This window comes from Heloderma suspectum, chromosome 3, assembly GCF_057233095.1.
Source record: "Heloderma suspectum isolate Gila_16-S chromosome 3, 16-S_ref, whole genome shotgun sequence".
Lineage (NCBI taxonomy): Eukaryota > Metazoa > Chordata > Lepidosauria > Squamata > Helodermatidae > Heloderma > Heloderma suspectum.
Window position 1 is genome coordinate 285,410,188 of NC_139460.1, and position 26,022 is coordinate 285,436,209.

The 26,022-nt window shown below is 40.2% G+C and overlaps 1 protein-coding gene across 4 annotated transcripts in view; it reads right to left on the minus strand.

Annotated features, from left to right (window-relative positions):
* Positions 1-26,022, minus strand: part of TRIP12 (thyroid hormone receptor interactor 12) — a 121,666-nt gene that overhangs the window by 17,891 nt on the left and 77,753 nt on the right. For 3 of the 4 annotated variants that reach the window (XM_084847167.1, XM_084847164.1, XM_084847165.1), the window contains 19 exons: positions 25,090-25,255; positions 22,783-22,900; positions 22,504-22,660; positions 21,604-21,757; positions 20,333-20,561; positions 17,853-17,971; positions 15,767-15,974; positions 14,874-14,974; positions 13,293-13,467; positions 12,584-12,725; positions 10,442-10,633; positions 9,844-9,995; positions 7,151-7,323; positions 4,687-4,760; positions 4,405-4,604; positions 3,010-3,137; positions 2,684-2,835; positions 1,012-1,154; positions 72-228 (listed from right to left, as the gene is read on the minus strand). In XM_084847167.1, the coding sequence (XP_084703293.1) occupies positions 72-228; positions 1,012-1,154; positions 2,684-2,835; positions 3,010-3,137; positions 4,405-4,604; positions 4,687-4,760; positions 7,151-7,323; positions 9,844-9,995; positions 10,442-10,633; positions 12,584-12,725; positions 13,293-13,467; positions 14,874-14,974; positions 15,767-15,974; positions 17,853-17,971; positions 20,333-20,561; positions 21,604-21,757; positions 22,504-22,660; positions 22,783-22,900; positions 25,090-25,255 (2,940 nt within the window). The remainder of the gene's footprint in view (positions 1-71; positions 229-1,011; positions 1,155-2,683; positions 2,836-3,009; positions 3,138-4,404; positions 4,605-4,686; positions 4,761-7,150; positions 7,324-9,843; positions 9,996-10,441; positions 10,634-12,583; positions 12,726-13,292; positions 13,468-14,873; positions 14,975-15,766; positions 15,975-17,852; positions 17,972-20,332; positions 20,562-21,603; positions 21,758-22,503; positions 22,661-22,782; positions 22,901-25,089; positions 25,256-26,022) is intronic. The other variant, XM_084847166.1, reaches the window with a different exon arrangement.

Here is a 26,022-nt window from a genome sequence, read left to right on the forward strand (position 1 = left end):
TCTCTATGCACAACCCATAGAATTGTGCTCTAAGTGAGGCCACCTGCCCCCTCCCCACAGCCAATATTTACCTTCTTCCTATCCAGTCGTGGTGCCACTCTGCTATCCTGAGAATCTGACTGGTTGATTTCTGGATTGGTGTCCAGCAGTCTCTGCATGGCTCGGTCCCGGTCAAAGGCAGTTACATAAAACAGCATTTGCCGTGTATCAAACGGAAAGAAAAAGGGACTGTAAGAAAGAGAGATCAGTATTAAACAGGAAGTTAATTACTTCGAAGTTAAGCAAGGCTTAATGTGACAACAATAGCTGAAATCACGAAGTTGAAAGCTTTGCTCATGGCAGCCTCCTGTAAAGTGCATTACCATAATTTAACCAGGAGAAACCAGGGCATGAATATTGGAGGCCATGTCATATATGCCACAGCTGGCATAGCACCACAGCTGATTAAAGGCATCTTGTAATACAGATGCTACTTGGACATTCATCTGGAGAGCAACCTCTAATAACACCAAGCTGCAGACCTGACCAGTGTGTGCGCGCACATCCACACACGTGTGCAACTTAACCCCATTTCTTTGGAAAACTGGATCACCAACTTCAGCATTCTTTAGTCCTTGACATTTGTTAAGAATACCTTCTTTTTGCAACAAAGACCCTATAAAGTTGGCTCTATCCAAGCGTCCTTAAGCTTGAACAAAGCACTGCACAGGCAAAAGCTTACGGCAGCCTTACCTCATTTTTTTAAAACCAGAGACATTTAAGTATCCTGAAATATATATTCATGTCTAAAGTTGAGATGCTTCTTAAAAGTTACCTTTGCTTTAGATCATGCAGTCCTATATGCTTTGTAATGCTTTCCATCTTACGCCTTCAATATGAAACTTCAGATTTCTGCATTATCTCTCCCACCCTTTCATTCCTTTATAAAACTGGAGCCTTAAAGCAAGAAGGAATTGCCTACCAAAATGTACACAGCGCTACAATGGTTTAGAGTCTAGTCAAATTCCATACCATGATTTTCCAAGCTCCGTCAGCCATGTTGGTATGTTTCCTGTCATTATCACCAAAGGATCTTGAAGCTGTCTGTTAGCTTTTGCTGTTAGTTTACTGTTGATAAATTCTGAAGTTGGAATAATCTCTTTACAGCTTGCATTCTACAATATCAAAAAGCAAGTTGTTTCAATTTAGAAGAATGTAACTACTATCAAGACCTTTATCATTTTCCACATAACACAGGAACGATATAGTAAAGCTGGAATGCAACACACCCTCCAGACTTAATACTGGCTCTCTGCAAATAACAGTTTGCAAAATCAAGAACTAGCCAAGGGAATGCATACTCCTCCAGCCTCCCTCCTCCCCTTTGGATTAATTTTCCCCTCTTCCCAGCATTAACCATAATGCACATGTAGTATGAAGCTGCTACAAAACCATGACCAACCTGAACTATGGTCCTTTCACAAGTCAACGGTGAAACCATGGGTTTGCAAACAGTTATGAGGGAACCATGGTTTGCATTATATGTGCACCAATGTGAAACTATGATTAATGCTGGGAAGGAAAGGGGAGGGAAGATCCCTGCTCATGTCCTTGGAAAGCTGCTGATAGAGTAGATAGTATTAGGCTAGGTAGATCAATAGTCTGACTGTATATGTAGATAATGAATGTGGACATAAGCATGTATGCTGCATGGAGGAGATGGGGAGGCCATACATCTGAGTATCACTTCAATCAATGTTGCATGAGCTCAACTGCCTGGAAACACATTTTCAGCTGGGATGCCAGACACTACATTGAAGTTGTCACCCTGAGGAATACAGCAACATTATGTAGATCAGGGGTAAGCAATGCGATGCCCATGGGCACCAATCTACCTCCAGACACTTTTCTTGGTGCCTGCCCTTTCATTTTATATTACAGCTTCTAAAACACTAGCCTGAAGGAGCAATGAAAGGTTAACAAAAGTCAGCAAGTACGAAATATAGATGGATTTCCTTTTGGTTCATGGAAATGAAGCTTAGGTATAATTACTATAACAGCAGCAGATTAGTAAACACTGAATAGTGTAATAAGATCCTTTCACGGATAATTAATAGCTGCTGAAAGATCCATCACCTATGATAGCTAAATAGAACCTCCACATTGAGAAGCAGTATACTTTTGAATATCAGTTGCTTAAGGTAAGTGACTAGGGAAGGCTAATGCCTTGCCCTCTGCTTCAGGGCTTCCTGAAAGCATCAGGCTGATCACTGTTGGAAACAAGATACTAGAACAGATGGTCCTTTACTCTGATCTAACAGGGCTTAAGATCACAAGATAGACATGTCAGCCTATGGTATTAAATCAAATAATGTCCAACATTTGGAACAGTGTTTATACTTCAATTTCTGCATCACTGGATAACTAAGTAGTACAACACCCAGGGCCATTGTTAATTTTCTGTATTAGTACTCTTCACTACTATTTATGACCAAGCTGAGTTTATAAAGGACAATACTACTTCCAAGGATAAATAGTCTCAAACACCAAGTTACATTCCATCACTGAACTTTAATGGACAAGTAAAAGTAAAATGTGTTTGAAGTAGATCATAATTCATCCTGTCTCCATTGGAGGTTCTTAAGCAAAGAAAGCCAATCAAAAGGATCAGAGAAGTTTCTAATGCAGCAATAAGCATACTCACGTCATACAGGTAATACCAGTAACGACTGATAGCATGTAAAACTCTCAAAAGAATGACAACGTCTAATGAAGGATCTTCAAAAGTTATGTTTTCAGGCGGTGAAGATATAAGATAAACTTCCAAAGGATTTGAGACCAATGGACATACACCATCTAAAAAAGGGAAAGATTCTATTGATCAGAGGAGACATGATCTAAGGCCTTTTCATTTTATTAATTCTACATAATGCTAGTTCAGAGAGATGTCAATTAAACTGTAAATCAAGTAGTATGCTTCAAAAGTTATGTAACCTTTGCTCTATGCTAGTAGATTACCAAAATGCTTACCATGCCACAATTCATCATGCTTTTTTGCATTTCTAGGGGATGTTTTTGTAGGAGCAGTTTGTGCCCTTCCTCTTTTACCACCAACACAATCTTTATTACTATCTTCATCTTCTCGCACTGGCTTGTACCTAAAAATAAATATCTTGCTGTAACTGATTGACCCGACACTGGAATCTACTACAGGAGCAGTAGTTTAACCTTGTGACAGATTTGAATACAAATGAAAGGGACTGTCAATGCACAACAAAACATATACCTGTAAACTCAGAATATTAAAAGCATAACTTGTAGTGCCAGAGTTCAGACCAAACAACACATTACACACAAGATCCACAATTCCCAACATCTCCCAACACAGAATGCAACTGTGGGTGGTTGCCAGTTCAGAGCAGTGGGGGGGAAAGGTTAACCCTTACTCTTTGTGCTATGCCTTCCAGAGCAAAATTATCCAAGTTCCATGTAGGGTGACGAACTAGTACCTAGATTCTACACATACATACACACCACCAACAAACAGCAGCAGGGGTGCCAATTTTGACCTGGAAGCTGGTGGAGGGGAACAAGAATATAATAAATAAAATAAAAAAATTCAAAGGTCAAAATCTCCTACATATGATATTTCATCCTTTAGGGTCTGGTTCAGACAGCACTTTGCCCTCAGAATAGTATTCAAGGTGGTATTAGGAGCAGGCCTACATGGTCACTCCACTGCTTTCCTCAACATAATGAGAAGTGAACAAATCATCAGGGAGACCCCGTATTTACTTGAAAATAGGAGCTCCAGTCAGAGATGAGATATACTTTCCAGCCTGATTTCTGCTTCTCTTGTGACAAACGTGGAGGGAAAGTATCTTGTTTTTTAAAAACAAAGGTCAGAAAGAGGGAAATTAGATGCAGGAAAAATAGAACCCCTCTGGAATGCACATAGTCTTACTGTCCAAGCACATTATTTTTTGAAAAGCCCAAAGTGGTCTCCTGATTGTCATTCACCAGCAGATATACATTGTATAATAATGAGTGATTCAATAAACACCAAAATGCATGAAATGTGAGTGCCCACTACATTCAGCCTCTTAGTGGCCAAAGAATAAAGACTAATAAAAACCAGCTTCCCTTTATTTGGAATCAACACATACAGTTACTGCAGATTTTGAAACTGAAGTCTCTCCCTACTGTCTGGAAAACATTCTTAATTTCCAGGTTTTTAATCACCAGGTTAATCATTCAGAAAGCTAAGTAGCATTTATATGATAGAGGTGGGCATTAATGTATTCTGTCTTGAGGAGTAGTTTAAACAACAACCATAAAAAGGAGGTTTACGCTCAGAAGGCTTAAACACCAATATCACTTAATAACACTTAAATGACCGCAATGACTGTTCTTCTTCTGACTTACCAAATGGTATGAGTCTTTGTCCATATGCCAGCTCTTCCTAATGGGTTGCTTTCATCATCTGTAGACTCCCTTTCCTCTTCAGCTTGCAAACTGAACTGTCTAACCGCTTGATACACTGTCATGTTATATGGCAGGAGATGATCTCCAATGTAGAACTGAAGCCTGTGCCTCACATTCCCTGAATTTAAGAACTGAGCAGCCTATGCAAAGAAGGAGAGGACCAAAGTTTAAACACAACCTTTGGAAGTTCAATTCAGAGATCAATACTAAACAGCACCTTACCAGAGATTCATCAATTTCCTCATCTGATCCATCATCATCACTATCTTCATCGTCTTCTCTCACTCTGCCATAACCTAAAACAGACAACAGAACAAGTACTGTAACCAGACCTTCAGAATAAGGAATGCTTTAAAAATATTTACAGGGGCTCCAAAAACATATCTCATGTTATTGTATTTCCAGGCAGAAAAAGTCAGTATCTAAGAACAATTTTAAAATGGGTCCTACCAAAGTACAACTTGCCAAATATGCAGCATTAATGATAACCTCTGTACAGAATTACAGAGTAAGCATGTGGCAAATAAGTACTCTGTGCCCATTACACTTCCATTTAAGTCAAAACCCTGAGTATTATTTTTCCCCTCCACCAGAGAAAGAGACGGGAGGGGGAGTGCATGAGCCCGAGGCTTGTTCATGTAATGCTAAGCCATAGTTTAGCATTACATTCAAATGGGGCCAATGAGTACTCCAAGAACAATTTGGTTTCTGGAGAATTGTAATAAGCCCAACCACTACACCAGCTTCTCTCTACCTCTCTAAACACCCTAAGCATCTATTCCCCCTTGCTTTCAACTTAGATATGGGCTGAAACAGACCAATGGGTTTCCCACTGCTAGAAAAACACTTGAAAGAGGGAACTGTTCCCATATATGCACTGATATTTCGTGAGTTGAACATCTTGGGGGTAAAGAGGAAGGGGATGAGATAATTACGATGGTTATGTAGAAATAGAGGGTAGGGAGCAGCAACTTCCTATGTGTGAACAACCAGTGATACCATCTGCTGCTCCCCTTTACTAGCCCCAGAGGAAGAACATAGATGAACAGCATCTATGGCAATGTGCTTGGCAGCAGTCCATGGAGATTTGGATGACACATTTGGTAGCCTGCCAGCCTCCAGACTCAATACCTTTCAAGATCATCCTCTAGTTCTTGGTATAAGGAGACTTAACATGTGGGATCTTTGCATGTACTATTTATCCAGGTGGGCTGGTAATGTGTACCTGCTGCTTATATACCAAGACACACAACAACTCTACTTCAACAAGGAACAAAACTGAGCCAGAGAGACCATTTGGGATGGGCAGAATAGTCACTGGGTGAGCTTTCACGACACGACAACCCACCTCATGAAATAAGCTATGCGGTGTAGGTTGTTGTTGGAACAACCCACGGTGTGTCTGACAAACGATTGGGCTTATCGTGGGTTGTTCTCCCAGTCCTTCTCCTTCGGTCCCCCAGCCACCCCCAGCACATATCACACAAGACTTGGTGGTGGAACCCATGTTATCTGCTGCCATGCCCCCTTCCCTGCTGTGATAGCGCCCTTGTTCATGTTCAGATTATTTTTTCAGCTCCCCTTTTACTGCAAATGGGAGCTCTGAAAATGGGGTGGAATGGAAGGAGGGGACTCCCAAGAGCAAATCCCACACTTTAAATCTTAAGGATAACTTTGCTAAGAGGTCAATCTGGTCCCCTTTCCCCCCCAACCTGACAGCTGTCAAAACTAGCATATATGCAGCCCCATCTTGTCAATTACCTTGTTTGTTTCCTAGTACTTTATTCCCTTTGACAGCTGAAACATACAAGGCAATAGACAAGGCAAGGCTATATATAGTTCGACAGCTGCAATTGCGCACCTCTGCAATTGTGAAAAAACGACCCAAAAATAAAGCTAAAAAAAATTACAAAGACATTTGCGCACATTCCCAGAGCACGTGTGTGTGTGTGTGTGTAATATATATATATATATATATATATATATATATATATATATGAGACCAGTGTTACACAAATGTCAGGTCTAAAAAAAAGGGGGGAGTTGCCAAACGAGTGACAGCCCCTCCAAACGAGTGATGCATGGGCACCAGTGGAGGGACTGTCACTGTGACATGAGCAAGATCGCTCAGCAAGAGGAGCAGATATTTCTGCTGCTCTTTGCAAGCAGGTCGCTCACCAATGCCTGCAACCCATAATGGGTTGGAAGTGCCATGACTGGACAACACACCAACCCATCATGGGTACAACTCCTCCTAAAAAAGCCATGGGTTGGTAGGGTGGCTTGCTGCCCACGCACAAGCCACCCTGAAGGAACTGGTCTGGGTTCACATGACACAACAACCCACCGTGGCTTGTCACCCAAGATGGGTTGTTGTGTCGTGCACCCCCAGTCACTGTTTTCAGCTCACTTTTCTCTGGTGCTTCTACATTAGAATGGGGAGCTATCACACTAGGAGATTTGCAGAGGATTTCAATAAACTGAAATTCTATGCAATGTTTATTGAATTTTGAGAAATTAGGTTACTAAAAAGCTTTAAATGTTAAATTATGTTGCATATAAAGCTTCTTTCTAATTAAGTGCTTCATAAAATTTAGATGCGGTACAGCACGAGTCATGTACCAATAATGCACACACCAAGTTATCATGGCACATTTCCAGTGACTGATTAACAAAGAAAATGTACCTCTAACTACAAGGTATCTTTCAATGGCTTGTACCAGTGCCAGGGGATCTATCTTCACAGGTCCACCTTTCCACTGTTTCACATTAGCACAGTCTGGATGTCTTTGCAACTGGCATTTCAGCTGATGAGTGTTGAAAAATTTTAAAGCTTGGGATCCTCTGTTAAGAGAAAAACTCAAGATAATTTATGAAAAACGTTGCTACAGTTATTCTATTTTCAGTTGTATATAATCAATACATTACAGTAATTAAAATAGTTTCTCTCTTTTGCATTAGCTGAACATATTAAAATTTGTTAAGACTGCATGCACTTCAGCTTGGTTTTCTGACTTAGAGACTTCATGCCACCACCTAATGTCACAGATTGAAACCAAATCAGAACTCTTACAGAAGGTGCTGCTCAGGCCAGTTTAGTTGACACAAGGCAGTAACCCTATGCACACTTACCTGGGATAAGTTCCACTGAACACAGTAGGGCTTGCTTCTGAGTAAACATGCAAAGGCTTGCACTACAGGGCATTACTGAAGGTAATTAGATTTTTGGCTGTTGCTTCACTCTAGGAGCGGTATCCAGGGGGGCCTTGCACTTACACAGTTGATACAGCACTAGCAGAAGCGATCTTTAGCACAATGCCAATAGCGTAAGCTGACACAATAGGTTTCTTGGAAAACCTGTTGTGCCAGCTTATGCTATTGGCATTGTCCTACAGGTCACTTATTTATTTACAGCATTTTTACCCCACTCTTCAGCCATTAAAGGGTCATGCTACTTATGCTAGCATTACGTCAATTGTGTAAGCACAGCAGCCCCATTGGATATGGTCCTAGATGTTCATGTACACCAATTTGTTACTATTGTAACAGCTTAGGTTGCTTTTTTTGGTTCAAGTTATAGAAAAGGTCTAGTTCTGCAGTAATCATATTCACAACATTTCCCATCAAAGTAGTGTGAAAGCAACACGTCTTCCACTGCCTCACAGTTCTACAGATGCAGTGGAAGGACAGATGATAAAAGATCAACTGGTACTCACAACTTATTTGAAAACAAGCATTTCTCAAGTTATTGCTGCACATTTTTGCTTGCTGAAGTACTCGAAGGAATGGCAGTGCATACAATAGTAAATATTACAACAACAAAAATGGTGGTTCTGCCTGTCAGGCTACAAATACTTATTCATGTCAGATACCAACAGCAACATTGATTTTAAGTATTCAGAAGGATAAGATACAAGCTTGCTTTATTACACAACTACAGTGACACTCTTGAGGGGAGAAAGGTTAGAAGCATTTGGACTAGGTTTTCAGTGACTCTCTCATTCCAGTTTTTTGGTGTGAGATTTAAATGAGAGGCCTTTGTGTTTCCTCATATTGAATACAGAGTTTTACAGATCAGCTGAAATAAGATTCATTTGGAAACAATACCAGCCAATAAAAGGACTTTGATTCAAAGGTAAATTTATAGGAGTGTATACTGGTTGGGTAATGTACAATAATATTCTCAAGAAAAAATACTCCCAGCCAGCAGTCCTATATAGCATTTTTCTCTTGCAGGACATGGGGCAAACTAGTCAGAACTCTGGCAGGCCAGCTTTCAATATTGTACCTTCACATCTACTCCCACAACCCAAGGGATGGTTCAAAAATTATTTTCTCCCAGGGATAATACCCAATGAGAAATTGGGAGCAATCAGGGTTTGATCTTGCAGCAAAGGAGATCTTGTATATGTAATGAATCGAAACTAACAGGGCTTTTCTCTAAAACACAAGAACAGCCAGTGTTTATTGACCTTAGCACACAGCATTCAACGAAAATCAGCACCTCAGAAAATTAAGCCTTCACCACTTGCCTTGATTAACATACTGGATCTGCAATACAATGTGTACACTACTGAGATTTTACTAGGCTTTCTGTCAGGACATAACAGACTTCTATTTTTTCAAAAGGCAACTGTGTTTTACCTTCCATTGTTGGAAAACATTCAACAGACCAACAGTTAAAGACTGAAGGATTGCTAAGTAAAAAGTATCATAACTATTAAATGTCCACACTTTTAAAGCCAGTATTTAGATAATCTTGAACCCCTACACTACTTCTAAATCCCAAAACACCCTTTCATAAACCAAAGATGCCCAGCGGCACTCAGAAGCTATTACAAATTGTGGATGGTGTGCAGGGAGCTGTGGATTTGGCTTAAGCTATCCTGCTATAACTGGTCAAAATAGCTTTGGTTCTGTGAACTGCATATAATATGTCCCCAATACTGCCATTACAGAAAGTTGTAGTCATACTCCAAGGGTGGTATCCAATTAACCTGCGCTGCTGATGGAAGTGGCAGTCCACACGTATTGTTGGATTTCACCCTGTATGCTAAATAGCATTTAGAAGCTGGAATTCTATATTAAAATGTTAAGCAAGCATGACTTCCATGAAAGTCCATTAAAGATACTTAAATTAACAATGCTGAGGCTACAGACATGGTTTTTAGTATCAGAAATGCGTACTCAGTATTTAGAGGCAATACAGCACTATCAACAGAAGCAAAGTACTATTTAAATAAAACTTTAAGCTGCTAGGACCACGGCGAGCTGTAAACAGGACAGAAAACAACCTGGTGCGCCACTTTAGCTGTGCAGAATTTATGGTATAAGGATTATTCTTGAAATGAACAAGTTTACCTGAGCATTAATCCTTACCTGCTCCCTGTTCCATTTCCACTTGGAAAGTCATGGACTTTAACTGGAAATTGCTCCATCTGACTAAGACAGTTATTCATTTTGTGGACCAATGCCAACAAAGGTGCATTTTCTAATGGCTCTAATCTTCCAAGGGGTTCTTCTCCAGGAAGCTGGAATTGAAAGTTTTGTTTTATTATTTAAAAGTAAAACAGCCAAGTGGTCATTTAGTAACTCTATGACCAAAAACTGACTAGCAGTGTTATAGCATGCTATATTCTAAATGCTTAGGGCAATCCCACCGCAGAAAGTATTTCACCAGGAGCAATGTAGCAGTATGACAAAACTCAGATTCACATCTGTTTAACCGTAGTTTTGAATCATAAAAAAGAGTTTGCACATAAAAAACCATTAAAGCCGCCAATTTTTCAATGTGTGCTAAAATGTTAAAGCATGTTCTAGTAATTTCTCTGCCAAGCTCTCACTGGGGAAAGCTATGAGAAAAGCTATACGTGGCTGCTGGTCAGTTATGCCTTTAATACCACCTCTCCTAGACTCTTGACAGAGTAAATAATACACACCAGAATTAAGTGATCCCTATAATACTATGAATACTTACAGGAGAAGAGAAAAACACATGAAGGAACCGTTTCAATCTGACATCCCTGCTTACAGCATCTTTTTCACTCTTAGACGTCAAGTAAAGCAGCAGCTGTTTCATAAACCCACTATGCTGGATCTCAAATGAAGAGACATCAGACTCAGAGACTATACTACGGATTTCTACAAGGCACTCAACTCCACCATCCACCTGAAATAAACAGTCTCTGTATGAGAACAAGGCTTAGTAGTCCAGGAACTATTCCACAAATGGAACAAGAACCAATGTATTTAAAAATGAAAACTCTGAAATCTAGAGGAACATATATCCCAGGTTTTTACATTATACTTGTCACTGAGGGTCAAATACATGTTATGTTAATTGTGTAGTATGTTAATGAGGTATATCTTTTTCTTTCTTTAACTCAGTACACACTCAATTTGGATCAGGATCATCACACACAGGGAGGGTATGATTAAATGTGTACCCCATCCCCTGCAGGGGTTAAAAAAGAAATAAAGCCTCCACTGATACCAATGGAGACTTTTTTTTCATTTTTAAACCCCGGGGGATGGAGGAGGGGGAGTTGGGAAGTAAAAGGGGGAGGGGGAGGTTTAATCCTCCCTTTCTGGTGCACTGTGGTTCCAATCTGAATTGGGGCTGCGCATACTAACTATGCAATGAATGTAAGGTGTAGTTTGACCCCCAAGTCTTAATTATTTTGATATAACTTGAGTGTGCACAAAAGAACCAGTTCTGATGGACTTCCATAAGTCAGATACAGTAACTTAATGAGAACATACCCATGCAGCACACTACATTGAAATGGAATGCCGACACTTTTCTCACAAAGCCACCCCACAACATAGGGTTTCTATGAGTTGTTTCAGATATAATGGTTGGTAAAGCTAAGAATGAGCACCTTGCCTATGCAATCCCCCTTCCCCTCCCATGCTGATTTCATCACATCCAGAATGGTTTGTTTAAGCCATAGTTTCCCATTACACCTGAACCAAGAAAATGCGGTTTAATCTCTGCTTACTAACCAGGTTATGATCAATGAATGAGCGCCAATGAATTTTAAATCAGTTGATGTTTAAGAATACTAGTTACAGCAGGACCATTTAATATATAGCTGCATAAGAATATTAAGTATCCCTCTCCTTTTACAAAACACAGATACATTCTGTTAAAGGTCTGAATTTTACAGACTATCAACTCTCCTAAACTTACATTAACTGGACAGAAAGAGAAAAGGTTTACTTATTACACTGATTTTGTTGGGATGTATTCTACCCACTACCATGAAATAAGTGTAGCCATTTTGGAGGTGCCTAAATTAGGGCAGCTATTATTTCCTAGGGTTGTGCAATACCTAGTTTTCTTTTATCAGGCATTTTAGTTAATCTAAAACAGATGCTCTTGAAAAAAGACTAGTCAGCTGTACTGTAGATCCAAACATTTTCTTAACCTTTAAAATTCCAGTAATCTTTAAGATTTGGGGCATGATCCATCCTAACAGCAGAGCCTGGCATACTTTTCTGAAGAGACCTGCCCCCACTCCTTCCATGGATGCACACAAAACAGCCTGCTAGATCATTACCAGTAATGGAAAATCCATAAACATCTACCATATCCTACCCACTCTCCTCTTGACCCAACTTACATGAGCACCTATTGAGCCCTCTGTGTGTGGCACTACACCCACACTAAGGACTGTGCTCTAATTTTCATATGGTTAGCAGTGCTTAGTGAAATTATTTGAAGATTACTGGTTTACTTGAGTTAGGAAATTAATGGTTTTGTAACAAACAAACAAACAAAAGTGGTGCAATTTTAAGTGTATCCTAAGGCACTGATTATTTGAAACAGAGTTTGCATACGGACAGTGACAACATACTACTATATCCCTCCACCTAGTCAGAAGAACTGCAAACTGGGGGGGGGAAATCCCAATCACTACTTAAAGATCACTGGTCATAAACAAAAAACCCATCTCCTTCTGAAGCTTAAAAGCTAGGTGTAATAAGCATTTTTGTTAAAGGCAGAAGAGATTTGAGGCTTGTCCATATGTACATTTTAAGTAGTAATGAATTCTATTTGATTTTTGTTTGAAAGAGCTATCCTTTCATTCTGTGATAAATAAAGAAATATCCTAACCTGAAGGTTGAGTTGTTCAGTTGCAGTGCAAAGTCTCTGTAACACATTTAGTGCAGGGTTGCTTCCATCCATGTTCTCAGAGCTAAAATAACGCTCCACAAATTTGTGGGCTTGCTCTTTAATCCAACCCTTAATTTTCTCTCTATAAGAAATGTACATTTTAAAAGGTTAAATACTCAACATCTGCAAACTGTGCACAACTGCCCTGTACAATTCTTGAGTTCATACTTACAATGTAAGCAAGATTCAAAGCATTACAGAGGTAGTGAAAGATTAGAGGCCAAAGATTTCTGTTCCCATAGTAGTCAGACCTGCTATCCCACCTTAGACCAGAAAAAGCAAATTCTTTAAGTATCTTAGTTCTTTCTCCAGTCCACTAGCAAGTATAATCTGTTGTCACACATATTGTTCTCGTATCCTTCTACCCTGCCTTTACTACAATTCGAAGAATTTACCCTCTGCTTTTCACACATGTATTTCCATTCCCCAGAGCTTCTGGTTATCTAAACTTCATGCAGACTACTGCATGGCACATTCTGACCCAAGTTACAGTTTTTCATCCTCTTCTCCCACCTCTTGGCTCCCACCCTGCCCTGGCAAACTAAGTTGCCATGGATAGCGTTCAAATATGCGTTAGAAGAATATGTCACACTGTAGGCTTCACAGAATGGAATTTTGCACAATAAGGTTTATTTAAATTTCATTATACCTGTTGTTGGATATTGTGTCCTTTGAAGCAGCTCTTGCCAGACCACTCACACCTGCTGTACGCGCTGGTTCAATGTTGTTGCTATTGGACTGTGTGCTTAATCTTCCCCAGGTTTTCGGATTCAAACTTGCCAAGAAGGAAGATTTAGGAGACTGAGTAGCTGTAGGGCTTTTAGCTTTTTGGAAAAGACCAGAGAAAAAGAGCAGAATTTAGCATGAAGAGTTTTAGGTAGGGAAGGATGAATCTGTCAGTTTCTGTTTCACATTTTTCCAATCTTAACTTTGTTCCATCTCGTTTCCACATCACTTTGCCATTTATTTTAGAGTCCACATGCATATTTATACAGATTTTATGCACATTTCTCCTGATATATGCATTTTTGTATGCAGAATATGTGTATTTTTCAAGCAATTTTCTGTCATATATTTGTAACGTTACAAAATAATGTTACTTTCACCAATATACTCCTTTTTGAGCACACTTTTCTCCAATATAGGGATGAGGAAGAGCTTAGCCTGTGGGGGCTGCTTTGTTGCCCTGCTCACCCACTGGGAGCCAGGTGACATCAGGGACAGACCCTCCCTCCCAAAGACTGACATCATAGGGGAGTTTCTCCATGAAGACACAGACAGAAGCAACAGCTCCTGCCTCTCTCTGCATGGAGAAATTAAACTCTGTAACGAAGAGAGGCAGGAGATCATTGTTGCCTCTCTGCAGGAGCTTGGTTTGCTCCTCCCTCATGTTCCCTGCATGGGGAATACAAGAAAGGAGCACAACTGACCGAGTTCAATCCCCTTCTGACGGAGGAGTGAAATGGACTGAGCTGTGTCTCTGACACTCTCCTGCCCCTATCCTTTTGAGGGGGTGGAGCCCCACATGCCGGCCAGATGGGCTGGGCTGGGCTGGTGGGCCAACTTAGCCTGTGGGCTGGATGTTCCCCATCCTTGCTCTAACACATCCCTTTTCGTACTCATTTTTTAATCAAAAACTGCAGTGCAAAATTTGGAGAAGTCTGAATTTTGAGGGATAGCTGCATTTCAGTTTCCAGATTGGTTTAGGACCTGTGAAATTGGTTTGCATTTTAACGTGAATCTACCTAATGAATTTCTCCCCCATCCCTTGTCTTAAGATTTGCCATTCAGAGTTGAAAGCTGCTGACATTTGCATTCTGATAGCACTTGTCATCTATATGTGGTTTCCTCCACTATGCAAGGCTACAATATAAGCAGTTATAGTTCCCAATAACAATCCAGTTCAGATGATCACCGGGGGGGGGGGGGGGGGGCAATCATGGCTCCCCCCCCCCCCCCCCCGCTGTGCACATGCCTATTGTTTACATAATTACCCGAGCTGCAGCCCGGGTTGGTGGGTTGTGTGAACACGGGGCATGGTGTGGCAGGGGTGGCTCTGTACCCACCTTACAACCCATTTGTAACATGGCTTTCCAACACTATGGCCATATTCATTCAGTATGATAAACCAGGATTATGGAGAACCCTGCCTTATTGTTCCATGCGAATGTGGCTAGTATTTATTTAATTGACTTACCATAGATGTTATCCAATTTGAACACAAGCTTACCTTGATTGTCTACTTTGTCATCATCTCTGGGGGGTGAATACTTTGGCCGTCGCGGCCCACGTTTTGGCAATCTTTTCCTCTTCAGAACATCACTTAATCGGCTAACAAATTAACACACACACACACGCACAAAAATCAGGGCCAACAACTGCTATAATGCATTTGAACAAACTCTGAACATTGGTTTTACAGACATCTGGATTTTAAGCTATCTGATTAGCTACTTCATTTTAAATTACAAACACAAGTAGTCCTAAGGTATTTCAACACCACAAGATCTACGCAGTGTGAAATAGTTTAAAATGGTGATTTTTAGCAAAGATTACCTAGAGCCAAGCAATTCATTTTCCAAGTTGTCTAACTATTGATACTTGGCTTTTGCCTTTTATCTACTATGAGGTTTTGACTGAAATTCTATTATTTGAACATGTACTAGCAACTCAAATGTTCCTAACCTAATGAGAACAGCAATGTAATACTGTCGTTTAGTTTTCTTAATACCTTCAAAGGGTTCTTAAATGCAAGTATCTTTTATTTCTAATTTATTTAGAAGACTGACATCCCCCCTTTAGACTAAGGCTGTACATTCACATAGAGCCAACTACTGACATGCTACCATACAGATTAAGGTGAGCAGGAAATGGACAATGCAGCCTATTCTTTTATATTTGGGAGAAAGCTCCAAATTGTTACCAACAATTCTAATACCCCAGTATGTTAACACCTTTTCAATCTCATAGACATTGCTTCTTCTTAAACATAAAATTCTTTGTCCCACTGATTTTAATATGCAGACTGAAGAAAGTGTTCCAATGTGGGATTCATAACTTGAATAGGCTAATCAGCAACCCAATCAGGGGTGTTTAATTTAGAAACCAATGAAGCATACTCACCCCTGTGGACTCAGGTCCAGAGAGTCTTCCCTGCTATGCTGTAAGCTTGGAGAGCCTAGGTCTGCAGCTGCATTGGTAGCAGCGGTGGCTGTTCCAGTGCTTATTGTTGTAGTAGCACCCAGCGTTCCTGAGCCATTAGTGCATGCTTTTGGGGGACTTGTCAGCAAAGCCTCTGACTCTGCTAGATTTTTCACCTGGTGCATCACACCTGCAAAAAAAAAAAAGAAGTTAACATTTAAATCTTCTGGGTGGCAAAGATATACAGCCCTTGAAACACAATGACTATACTATTCAGTATAGAGCATGAAGCTCTTCACAAACAGAAGGAGGCCTACAGTAGAGAGGAGTCAGTGGAAGGGATCTTTTTGCTGCACCAGTGTATATAGGAGAGGCAAGAGAGGATTCAGCAGGACACTGGATCAACACCTTAGTTTTAAGAAGTGATTACACTTTCCAAATGTTTTTATTTTATGTATTTGTTGATAACATTTATATGCTGCCTTATCTGCTAAAAACATCAAGGTTGTGTACAACAATTTAAAACAATAAAATCCTGCAACAATAAAAACAAGAACATTAAAATATTTAAAACTACACATTTTAAAAGGCTAAGCTGAAAAGACTGCCTTTAGGAAGGGTATAAAGGCACAAGAGAGCGGGGGCCAATCGTATTTCTTGAGGGAGAGCATTCCATAGTTTGGGGGCATCAAAGAAGAAAGCCCCTTTACACTACTGAGAATTAACATCTAGACTAATTTCTATTGATTTAGAAATATTTGAATTACAACTGGCTGATAGTTTAGGAAGTCTGGTCTTTAGTAGGAATTGGCTTCATTTTGCCTGTTTTTGTTTGTATTTAAATGAAAGCTGTACCGTTTTCAAAAATATGTCAACACAATTTTTAAAAGTTAAAATTAACCAAATGTATGACACCACTCTGGTTATATTACATAAAATACTAACCAAGCAATTGCATCTTTAACAGGGTTAGGTTTATAATTGTCTTATGGGCATGCAATACCTTTTTAGTGCAAACATCTACCAACACTTTGGGGAAAAAATCCTACCACAGGTGCACTTTTCATTGCAGAATTACACAGAAGTATACCTAAAACATTGTTCTTCTAGGGGATTGTGTGCAGATTTCAACCACTTATTGTTTACAGTATTCTTTCTGAAGACCAAAAAGCCTAGGACATAAAATATGCCAAGTAGTCTATTGCTGTTGGAGGTGCTTTTGAACCCAGCCAATACAAACCATTGAGGTAAAATTTCCTAACAAAAATTGATCAAGGAAAGCAGATTGAAGTGCCCTTCTTCTGACATGTATTTCTTTTGGGACAGTTAACTACCCTGAGATACAATGGCATTTGGCTTAGAGATAATAATGACAAAATGCGAGAAATAGAAGTTATTCCCTAGACACTCTCACTGTGGTGGTAGAAAAGGAGCTGAGTGGAAAGGTGGGACTCTTCAGCATGTGTTGAGAGCGTGAGGGCAGGGTCTCTGCCAAAACTCTAGTCTAAAAGTTTCTTCTGGCCAGGTGCACAACCCATATACTGCACAGAGACTACTAAGAAGAATTTGGCTTAGTGTCTGGCTGGACTTGAGGTTATGTTTGCACATTTACCGATGTCCTTACTGCCAGCTGAGTAACTTCCTCATTGCCACATTCACATCTACCACTGAATGGTGAAAAAATAAAACAGACATGTGCTAAAAATTAGAATTGCTGAAAACCTGTCATGTGTCTTCCTAACTTAACTTGGAAGAACACCCACTGCCAATTCTACAAGTTTATCTGAGCCAACACATCTGTACCAGCAAGGCTGTCTAAAATGGCGCTATAGCTTCACAGTAACTGAAGTACAACTTGCTTGCAGGCACAAGAAGTCTCTGAACTGAACTGTAAAGGCTTATAAGTGAAACATCCTGTTTATAATTCATGCAAGGAAGAAGTTCTCAGAAGCTCCGTATCTCATACTGTTATTTCCCTATAATTTACACTACTCCATTGAATCAGATACATCAGTGTTATACCATGCCAAGGACCACAATCAAAACAAATTTTAAAAAACAGAATTACCTTCTCTCCTGAAGTAAACACTAAAAATATCAGGTAACTTTTGCATTAAGATCTCTGCCATTTGAAGGGCTCCAACTACTATCTTAAGGTCTTGGCTTGACAGCATAGAGGCAATATGACTGCAACAGAAAAATATTAAAACCATTTTGATTAGCTCAATTTAACAAGGTTAAAGTAATTTCCATGTATGTTTTGCACACACAAATGAGGACATGTTCATTACTGGGCACTGTGCAGAAAGAAGGGGCAGAAGTATGTTGACACTGGTGGTCCTGTATATTACATGGTAACATGACCAACTCGCTACCACACACAGACAACAGGGCCCTGCAACCAAACCTCGAGTGTTGGAAGCGGCCCTCAGTACAACCCCTTGGAGGAAGTAGGATGAGCTGCCTGTAAAGAAGCTTGTTCCTTCCAAGAACCTTTCACAGAAGCCTGACAAATGTATTGACTAAGCTCTCTCCTGGGTCTACAAGTAATCCTAGTATGTTCCAAGAGGCAATCTAACAGTTATTAGAGCACTTTTTATCAGCTTAGGCTGGTATACCAACTACGCCCTTATCTGGACAGCGATAGCCTTGCTACAGTTATCCATGCTCTGATAACTTCTCGTCTGGATTACTGCAATGCGTTATACGTGGGGCTGCCTTTGAAAACGGTCCGGAAACTTCAGCTGGTCCAAAATAGGGCAGCAAGATTGTTAACAGGGACTGGCCTGCGAGCTCATATTACGCCAGTACTTTTCCAGCTGCACTGGCTGCCAGTCCATTTCTGGGCCCGATTCAAAGTGCTGGTGTTAACATTCAAAGCCCTTAACGGCTTGGGGCCAGGTTACCTGAAGGATCGCCTCCTCCCATATGTGCCTGCCCGGACCTTAAGATCTTCATCAGCAGCCCTTCTCCGTGAGCCCCTGCCGAAGGAAGTAAGGCGGGTGGCTACTAGGAGGAGGGCTTTTTCTGTTGTGGCACCCCGGCTCTGGAATGAGCTCCCTAGTGAGGTTCGCCTGGCGCCTACATTGTATTCCTTTCGGCGCGAGGTGAAGACCTTTTTATTTTCCCAGGCATTTTAGCATTTTAGCTTTCTAAATTTTTATCTTTGCTGTTTTAAATCTGTATTTTAAACTCCTGTACTGCTGCTAGGTTTTATTGTGGTTGTATTGTTATATTGTGGTTTTAATGTTCTATTTATTTTAAATTGTTTTATTGTGTGTTGTTTGGTTTTAGTTTTTGTGAACCGCCCAGAGAGCTTCGGCTATTGGGCGGTATAGAAATGAAATGAATAAATAAATAAATAAATAAAGTTATCTGCCATACAATAAGGAGTCATTTGGGATCCCCCCCCCCAAAAAAAACAGCTCAGGACCAGGTTATCTGAGAGAGAGTCTTCTCCTATATAAGCTGCCCCAGTCTTTACATTCTAAGAGGGGAGGCCTTGCTCACTGTACCACAGCCTACCGATGTTTGTTTGGCCATGGAAAACCATCTCTATTGTGGTGTCCATTGTGTAGAATGATCCCCACACTGAGATCAGGAGGGCTCCTAATGTGGATTGTTTCCACTGACACCTTAAGACACCATTTGTTTGCCCAGGCATTTCCTGACAGCTAGCACTGCCAGCTAAACTAGGTTATTTTAATGAGAGTTTACTGGTTTATGACTTCTATTTATTTCTTTTATTGCTGTTTTATTGATTGGTTTTGTGGTATTTTATAATGTTTTGATCTTGTCAACCACTTCAGGATTTTTTTAAAAAATGAAAAGCAGTATAGAAATCTTCTGAATAAATAATCAAGACTCATACATTTTATATATGCAATTTGTAAAGCAGTTCAAGGTAATAAACAATAAATATTCATTAATTAAAAGGTCAGCATCTTATATTTTCTAAGAGAACATAATGACCTGGCTGGCACGTAACAGAAGTTTGCCAAAATCTAGCAAGAGCAAATGGGCATGCTGCCTCTGGTGTGCTTGTCACTTCGGCTTTCAATTAACAACCTACAACCACCCCATTTGTAGATAGTTACCATGACATCCAAACCCAGACACTCAGGATTGCTTAACCCCTAAACAGCCCAGGGTTAACCCAACAAAAACCAATGGTTAACTTTGGATTGTTTAACCCCTAAACAAACAAGTGTGTCCAGGTTTGGACATCACAATAACAACCTATGAACAGGGTGATCGTAGCTTGTTAATATAAAGCAGAAGCAATAAGCGCCTGAAGCAGCACGCTCGATTGCTCCCACTCGTTCCCAACAATCCATGGGTTAAACAAACCATGAGTTGTCATGACATGCAAACCAGTCCAACAGTTACGACTGTCAAACACAGAAGTCTTAAATGATAACAAGGTATCTTACGTGGCAGCTTCCAAGACTCTAGTTTCAGTCAAAATGAACTGCTAGGTTTAAGAATCACTTCCATCACAACATCATTCAGAATAGGCTTTACATAAAAGTGTGTGTTAAAAATTACCTTGACACGGCATGATTTTTCAACACATCCTTCAGAAGTTCAGCATCAGCAAAATAAATTATCCTAAGAATTGCTCTAAGGCACTTGTGTCTAACAGCAGGTCCAGCTGAAGAACTATACACTTCATAGAGAACACCAAATAAGGTTTTAATGAAAGATTTAGCCAGTTCTGGGTCTTCTTTCATTAACTGTGCTCGAGCATCATCCTTTTTTGATTCTGGATGTCCACCTATAGCAGAACACACTGATTATTGAATATCATGAAAAAAAAAATATTTAAGGAATTTTCATCCTGTCCTCAAACTTAAAGCCCTCAAAGCAGCTTAACAAAGGCAATTTATATAAATAGCATAAAGTTACGAACAGCAACATTAACTAAAATCTGTAAAACAAATCAAACAGATAAAGCAGCTGTCTATTTTAAATACCATCAGAAGCACAGAAGAAATAATTCTGCTTACAAAGAACAAATCCATTCTACTTTTTTGAGTTTGACATTTCTAATTTAGACAGACACTTAGAGAAAAATGATAATCAAACATCCTTGTACTAGACTGGTTTATTGAAATGGATTGGCAACTTCTACAACCTCTTGCAGAACTGCTCTCCTTTATTCCACACTGAACACTGGTAGAAGTCTTTTTGCCTTGCATTAGGCGATAACGTCATCATCTTGAAGTAGCCATCTTGACGTTGCCAAAATTGAGTAGAATTCCAGCAAATTAAAACAGGCCACACTAAATATCACAGCTATATCATGCCAGAGGCCATAACATATGGTCAAAGCATGTCACATGTTGACCACTTGTGATTTAACAAATATACCATGTAAAGGTTATACAGAAAGTTATGGGAACTCGGCACAACTAACTTAGTCTAGATCAAACCCTATTTTACTCTCTCTCTCTGGGGAGACTAACCTTTTTCAGCCTGGGTACCAAACTCCAATTTGGGAAAGGTCTCAGGGTCAGGGGGTCATTCCAGCAGTGGACAGGGCCAAGGATAGAGTGGGTGGGGTCAAATGTCATTCATACCAATTTCAACACTTTCCCACCAAACATGCAAGCCACAACTCAATGCATGTCTACTCAGGAGTAAGCCCCAGTGCATCAGTTTTCATGCATGCAGAGGATAGCTCAATTCTAAAAATTAAATGCAAAGTTTAAATGCCTTAAAATTGCTGTTCTTGGTGACTGGAGAGAAGAGTGGGGGTTTTCTGCACAGAACTGACAAACATAAAATGCAGAAAGTATTTTAACAATAGTACTTACTAGTGTTGGTATTGGCTAGAGGATTAGGTTTTCTCTGAATGGCACGTGCTGTTCCAGTATCCTCATTGATCTGCTGCATAGAATTAAAGTCAATTGTATAAACACGTCCCAGCGTAGACAGACTTATTTCATCTTCACCAACCTGATGAGCTGCCTGAGAACAAATGCAGAAGTTTAAATACAGGTATTGACTGGTTTGGGATAATCTTCCTTCTCCCTACACTGCAGTGAATATTTGATTTACATGAATGAAAATACTGTGTTTTAAATGGCGCATCAATCTTGTTTAAAGGACCATAAAACATGTTGATACAAAGCTACAGAGATTTGTTTCCTAAGAAAAGTGTTCACTCCTCTCATGTGGAGACTATTTAAAGCTAAGCTGAAAGATGAGATGTTATGGACAGAAAAAGTGCATGTAACACCCTCATATGTGGGCCATGTCACAAATAACGTTTAAGCATGTTGCTGGTTCTGGCCTATTTGAATGTGTAATTGTCTTGATTTTGTTTAAGCCATCCTGGGAGCTTGCTTAAAGGGCAGAGTAGAAATTTCTATAATAGTAATATAAGGATTTGTTTTCTGGACAATCAGTTAAAATTAACATTCCCAAAGGCTCCACATCGAACTACACAGTTATCAGCAAGCAAAATATTTTAATGACTATGTTAGTCAGGAAAGACAGACCAAAAGAACCACCATCTTATGAAATAGCCCATTAATAAGAATCAAAGTATGTCTACTAATACTTAGCCTGACGAGATCCATAGTTGAAGTTCAATTAGTATTTCTGTATGTAAAAGTGTATACGTTTATATGGCTAATATAAAGTGGCTAATAAGTGATGTCTAAACCCCTATATAAAGTACAGATGTTTACAGTATATGCTGAAGATGCTACCTCTATTATCCGGCTATCAATTCTGTTATAGGGATGCCAGAGCCCCCTGTCATCTCGCCACTGCCATATTGCACCATCTGTGTTTTGTGCATTTCCTTTCTTTAGCATAGTGTCAACAGCAAAAATTCCTTCTTTTGGCAGGCATGGCATCAATTCACTGAAAAAAACAAATCAATGTTTTGTTAACAGAAAATGTGTGTGTTAGTGAAAGTAACCTTCATTGTATCATGAAACAAAATCCTAGGCAAAATCTGAAAGAGGAAGTCACAGAAAACATACCAGATAAGTGACGTAAGCTCATACAGTTCTTGAGGACTTCTCGGAACAAGGTCTATTTGTTCTTGACAACTCCCATTTGAGGCTCCACAAAGAAGAAAGTGAAGAGTTTCTGCAATATCTTTTTTTTGTAAAAAAAAGACACAACCACAACATTATTTTGCCATGTTCTGTAATAAGTGTTCTTTATATGCCTCTTGGAACAGAATGCTTCCAAGAAGAATGTACTTTTTTATTACAAGAATTCCCCATAGCAAAAGTAAATGAAAGCAAACCAATCCCACAGTACACATATGATGTTCCTATAGGCCTCTGAGTATAGAGGGACATACTTCATTGCAAAAAAAAAAAATAATAATAATGGAAGCGCTCTCTCTCTCTCTCTCTCTCTCTCTCAGTACAGGGCTGGATTCTGGCAACTGTCTGGATTTACACCAAACGAAACTGATCTTGGGCCTTATCAAGGTCTTTGGGCTTAACCCGCATGCCAGAGCTGTCCCATAGGAATTTACACTCCACAGGAATGTGTCATTTGGAGGGTCAAGAAGCCAACATACTCCTTAGGATAAAGAAGCTGGCTTGCCAATGGCTGCTTCTGCAAGCCACAGCTCCATCTCCCCACTCACCAAGTCCTTCAAAATTTGTTAAGTGGAATTGCAAATAATGCAGAATCTAGTTCACAGCAGTATGAAATTTGCCAGATCTGTAGTCAGGTCAAAGCTGCATCAACAGCAAAGTAGTACATCTCACACCACACGTTTCCAAAGTTTGACCATTTGTCTCTGTATACTCTTATTTTGCCCTTTGCAGGTGGTGGAATACACAGCACAGAAATTACTTGCACGTTATGAACCCCAGTTTACTGTGTCAAGTAGCAGGTGAAAGACATTCATAGGCATCCAGATTTTGAATGTCACACCTCAATTTAACCAAATTAGAAGTTAATTCAGAGGTTTGACTCAAAAGAACTACACATGCACCACATATTTGTCCATTTCTAGTTCAGCTTTGTCTTGTTCAAGACTTCAAACAATGCATGTTCTCATGTGGCAGGTGTGAAAACATGCATTGTTGCTAAAGGTTTGACAACTGAGAGCAGAACTAGAAACTGACAAATATTTGGTGCACATGCAGAAAAGAAGCTGCTAATACCAGTATCCCATTACCGCTACGTACCTCAAGGAATTCTGGTGCCTTGTGTTTTACAGAAATACTTATAATAGTATATATATGTCCAGTGCTAGTTAATATCTATGGGGAAATTCTGCTCGAATTTGTTTTCTTGATCCATTTCAATCAGGCTACAGGCCTTGTTATAGCAGAGAAACAATCTCAATCACCCTGTGGGATGACAGGTGCTGTGACAGAGATGGAACAAGTGTGACACTATTGATTCTCCTGGACCTCTCAGCAGCTTTTAATCCCATTGGCCACAGTACCCTTCTGGAGGGGCTGTCTGAGCTTGATGTTAGGGGGTATTGCTTTCCAGTGATTTTGCCTGGATAAGTAATTCCAGAAAGTGGTGCTGGGAGATTTCTGTTCAACTCCTTGGCATTTACGCTTTCGGGCCCAGAACTTTCTATCACAACGCCCATGCTTTAAAAAGAAAAATGTAGATCAAACTGTTGCAGATGCGTATGACACACAATTCTAGATATTCTACTTGTTTTATTTCTTGTTGGGAGCTGCACTGAGAACCTTGTTATAGAGCAGGCTATAAATACTGTAAATATATAAATTAATGAGCAAAATAATTTGTGTCTCCCTGCACCCATCCCTCTGCCACTAATATAGCTAGATATGAAACACAGACCTGGTTTGCACGTAACGACAACCCATGAGTTTAAAAACTGATAGGTTGTCATGCATGAATGGGAGCACTGCATGCAGCACGCCCACCTCTTTGACACAACCAGCAATTGCCTTCTTCATAGCTTCTGCACCGTAACATGCGAACCTAGACCGTTGGGTTAAGGGACTAAGCAACCCAGAATTTAATCCATCCTTTTTTGTTGGGTTAACCACTAGGTTTGTTTGGCCCTGAAACAACCCAGCAGCCTGGGTTCGCACATCACACTGCACAACCTAAGAAGGAGCCAATTGTGGGTTCTGCAGTAAAGTGGAAGAAGTGGGCACAGTGCGGGCACGGTGCAGGTCCATGATAACCCATCCATTTTTAAACTGATGGGTTGTTGTTACGTGCAAAAAGAGCCACATACTCCAGTAGTTTCATTAACTTCTTGCAAACATTTTACTTTTCAATCCTATAGACACCAACAATTGATAAAGAGAATGTCAAGAGCAACTTACTTTGCTTCATAAGTTGAACTGCTAGCGTAGGACAGTTGGAGCACATTAGGGAAAACATGCGCACCACCATGATGAACATCCCTGAGCTCAGAATTGGAGGAGTCACTACTAGGAGCTGCTGAATATTTGTGAGCAAGTCCTTAGAAGCAACCTGCTGAAGCAGATTCTTCAAGAAAAAAGGGAGAAGGAAAAAGAAACCAAATGCACAGTTACAAGATGGGGGATACGTGGCTCAACAACACTACAAGTGAGAAGGATCTTGGAATTGTTGTAGATCACAAGCTGAATATAAGCTAACAATGCGATGTGGCTGCAAAAAAGGCAAATGCTCTTTTGGGCTGCATTCATAGAAGCATAGCTTCCAAATCCCGGGAAGTACTAGTTCCCCTCTACTCAGCACTGGTTAGGCCTCATCTGGAGTGCGGTGTCCAGTTCTGGGCACCACATTTTAAGAAGGATGCAGACAAACTGGAGGGGGTTCAGAGGAGGGCAACCAAGATGATCAGGGGACTGGAAACAAAGCCCTATGAAGAGAGACTGAAAGAACTGGGCATGTTTAGCCTTGAGAAGAGAAGACTGAGGGGAGATAGGATAGTGCTCTTCAAGTATTTGAAAGGTTGTCACAGAGAGGAAGTCCAGGATCTCTTCTCAATCATCCCAGAGTGCAGGACATGGAATAATAGGCTCAAGTTACAGGAAGCCAGATTCCAGCTGAACATCAGGAAAAAATTCCTGACTCTTGGAGCAATACGACAATGGAACCAATTACCTAGGGAGGTAGTGGGCTCTCCCAGACTGGAGGCATTCAAGATGAGGCTGGACAGCCATCTGTCAGGGATGCTCTAACTTGGATTCCTGCATTGAGCAGGGGGTTGTAGGCCCCTACCAACCCTACTACTCTATGATTCTATGATTCTATGAGAAGTTTAAAGA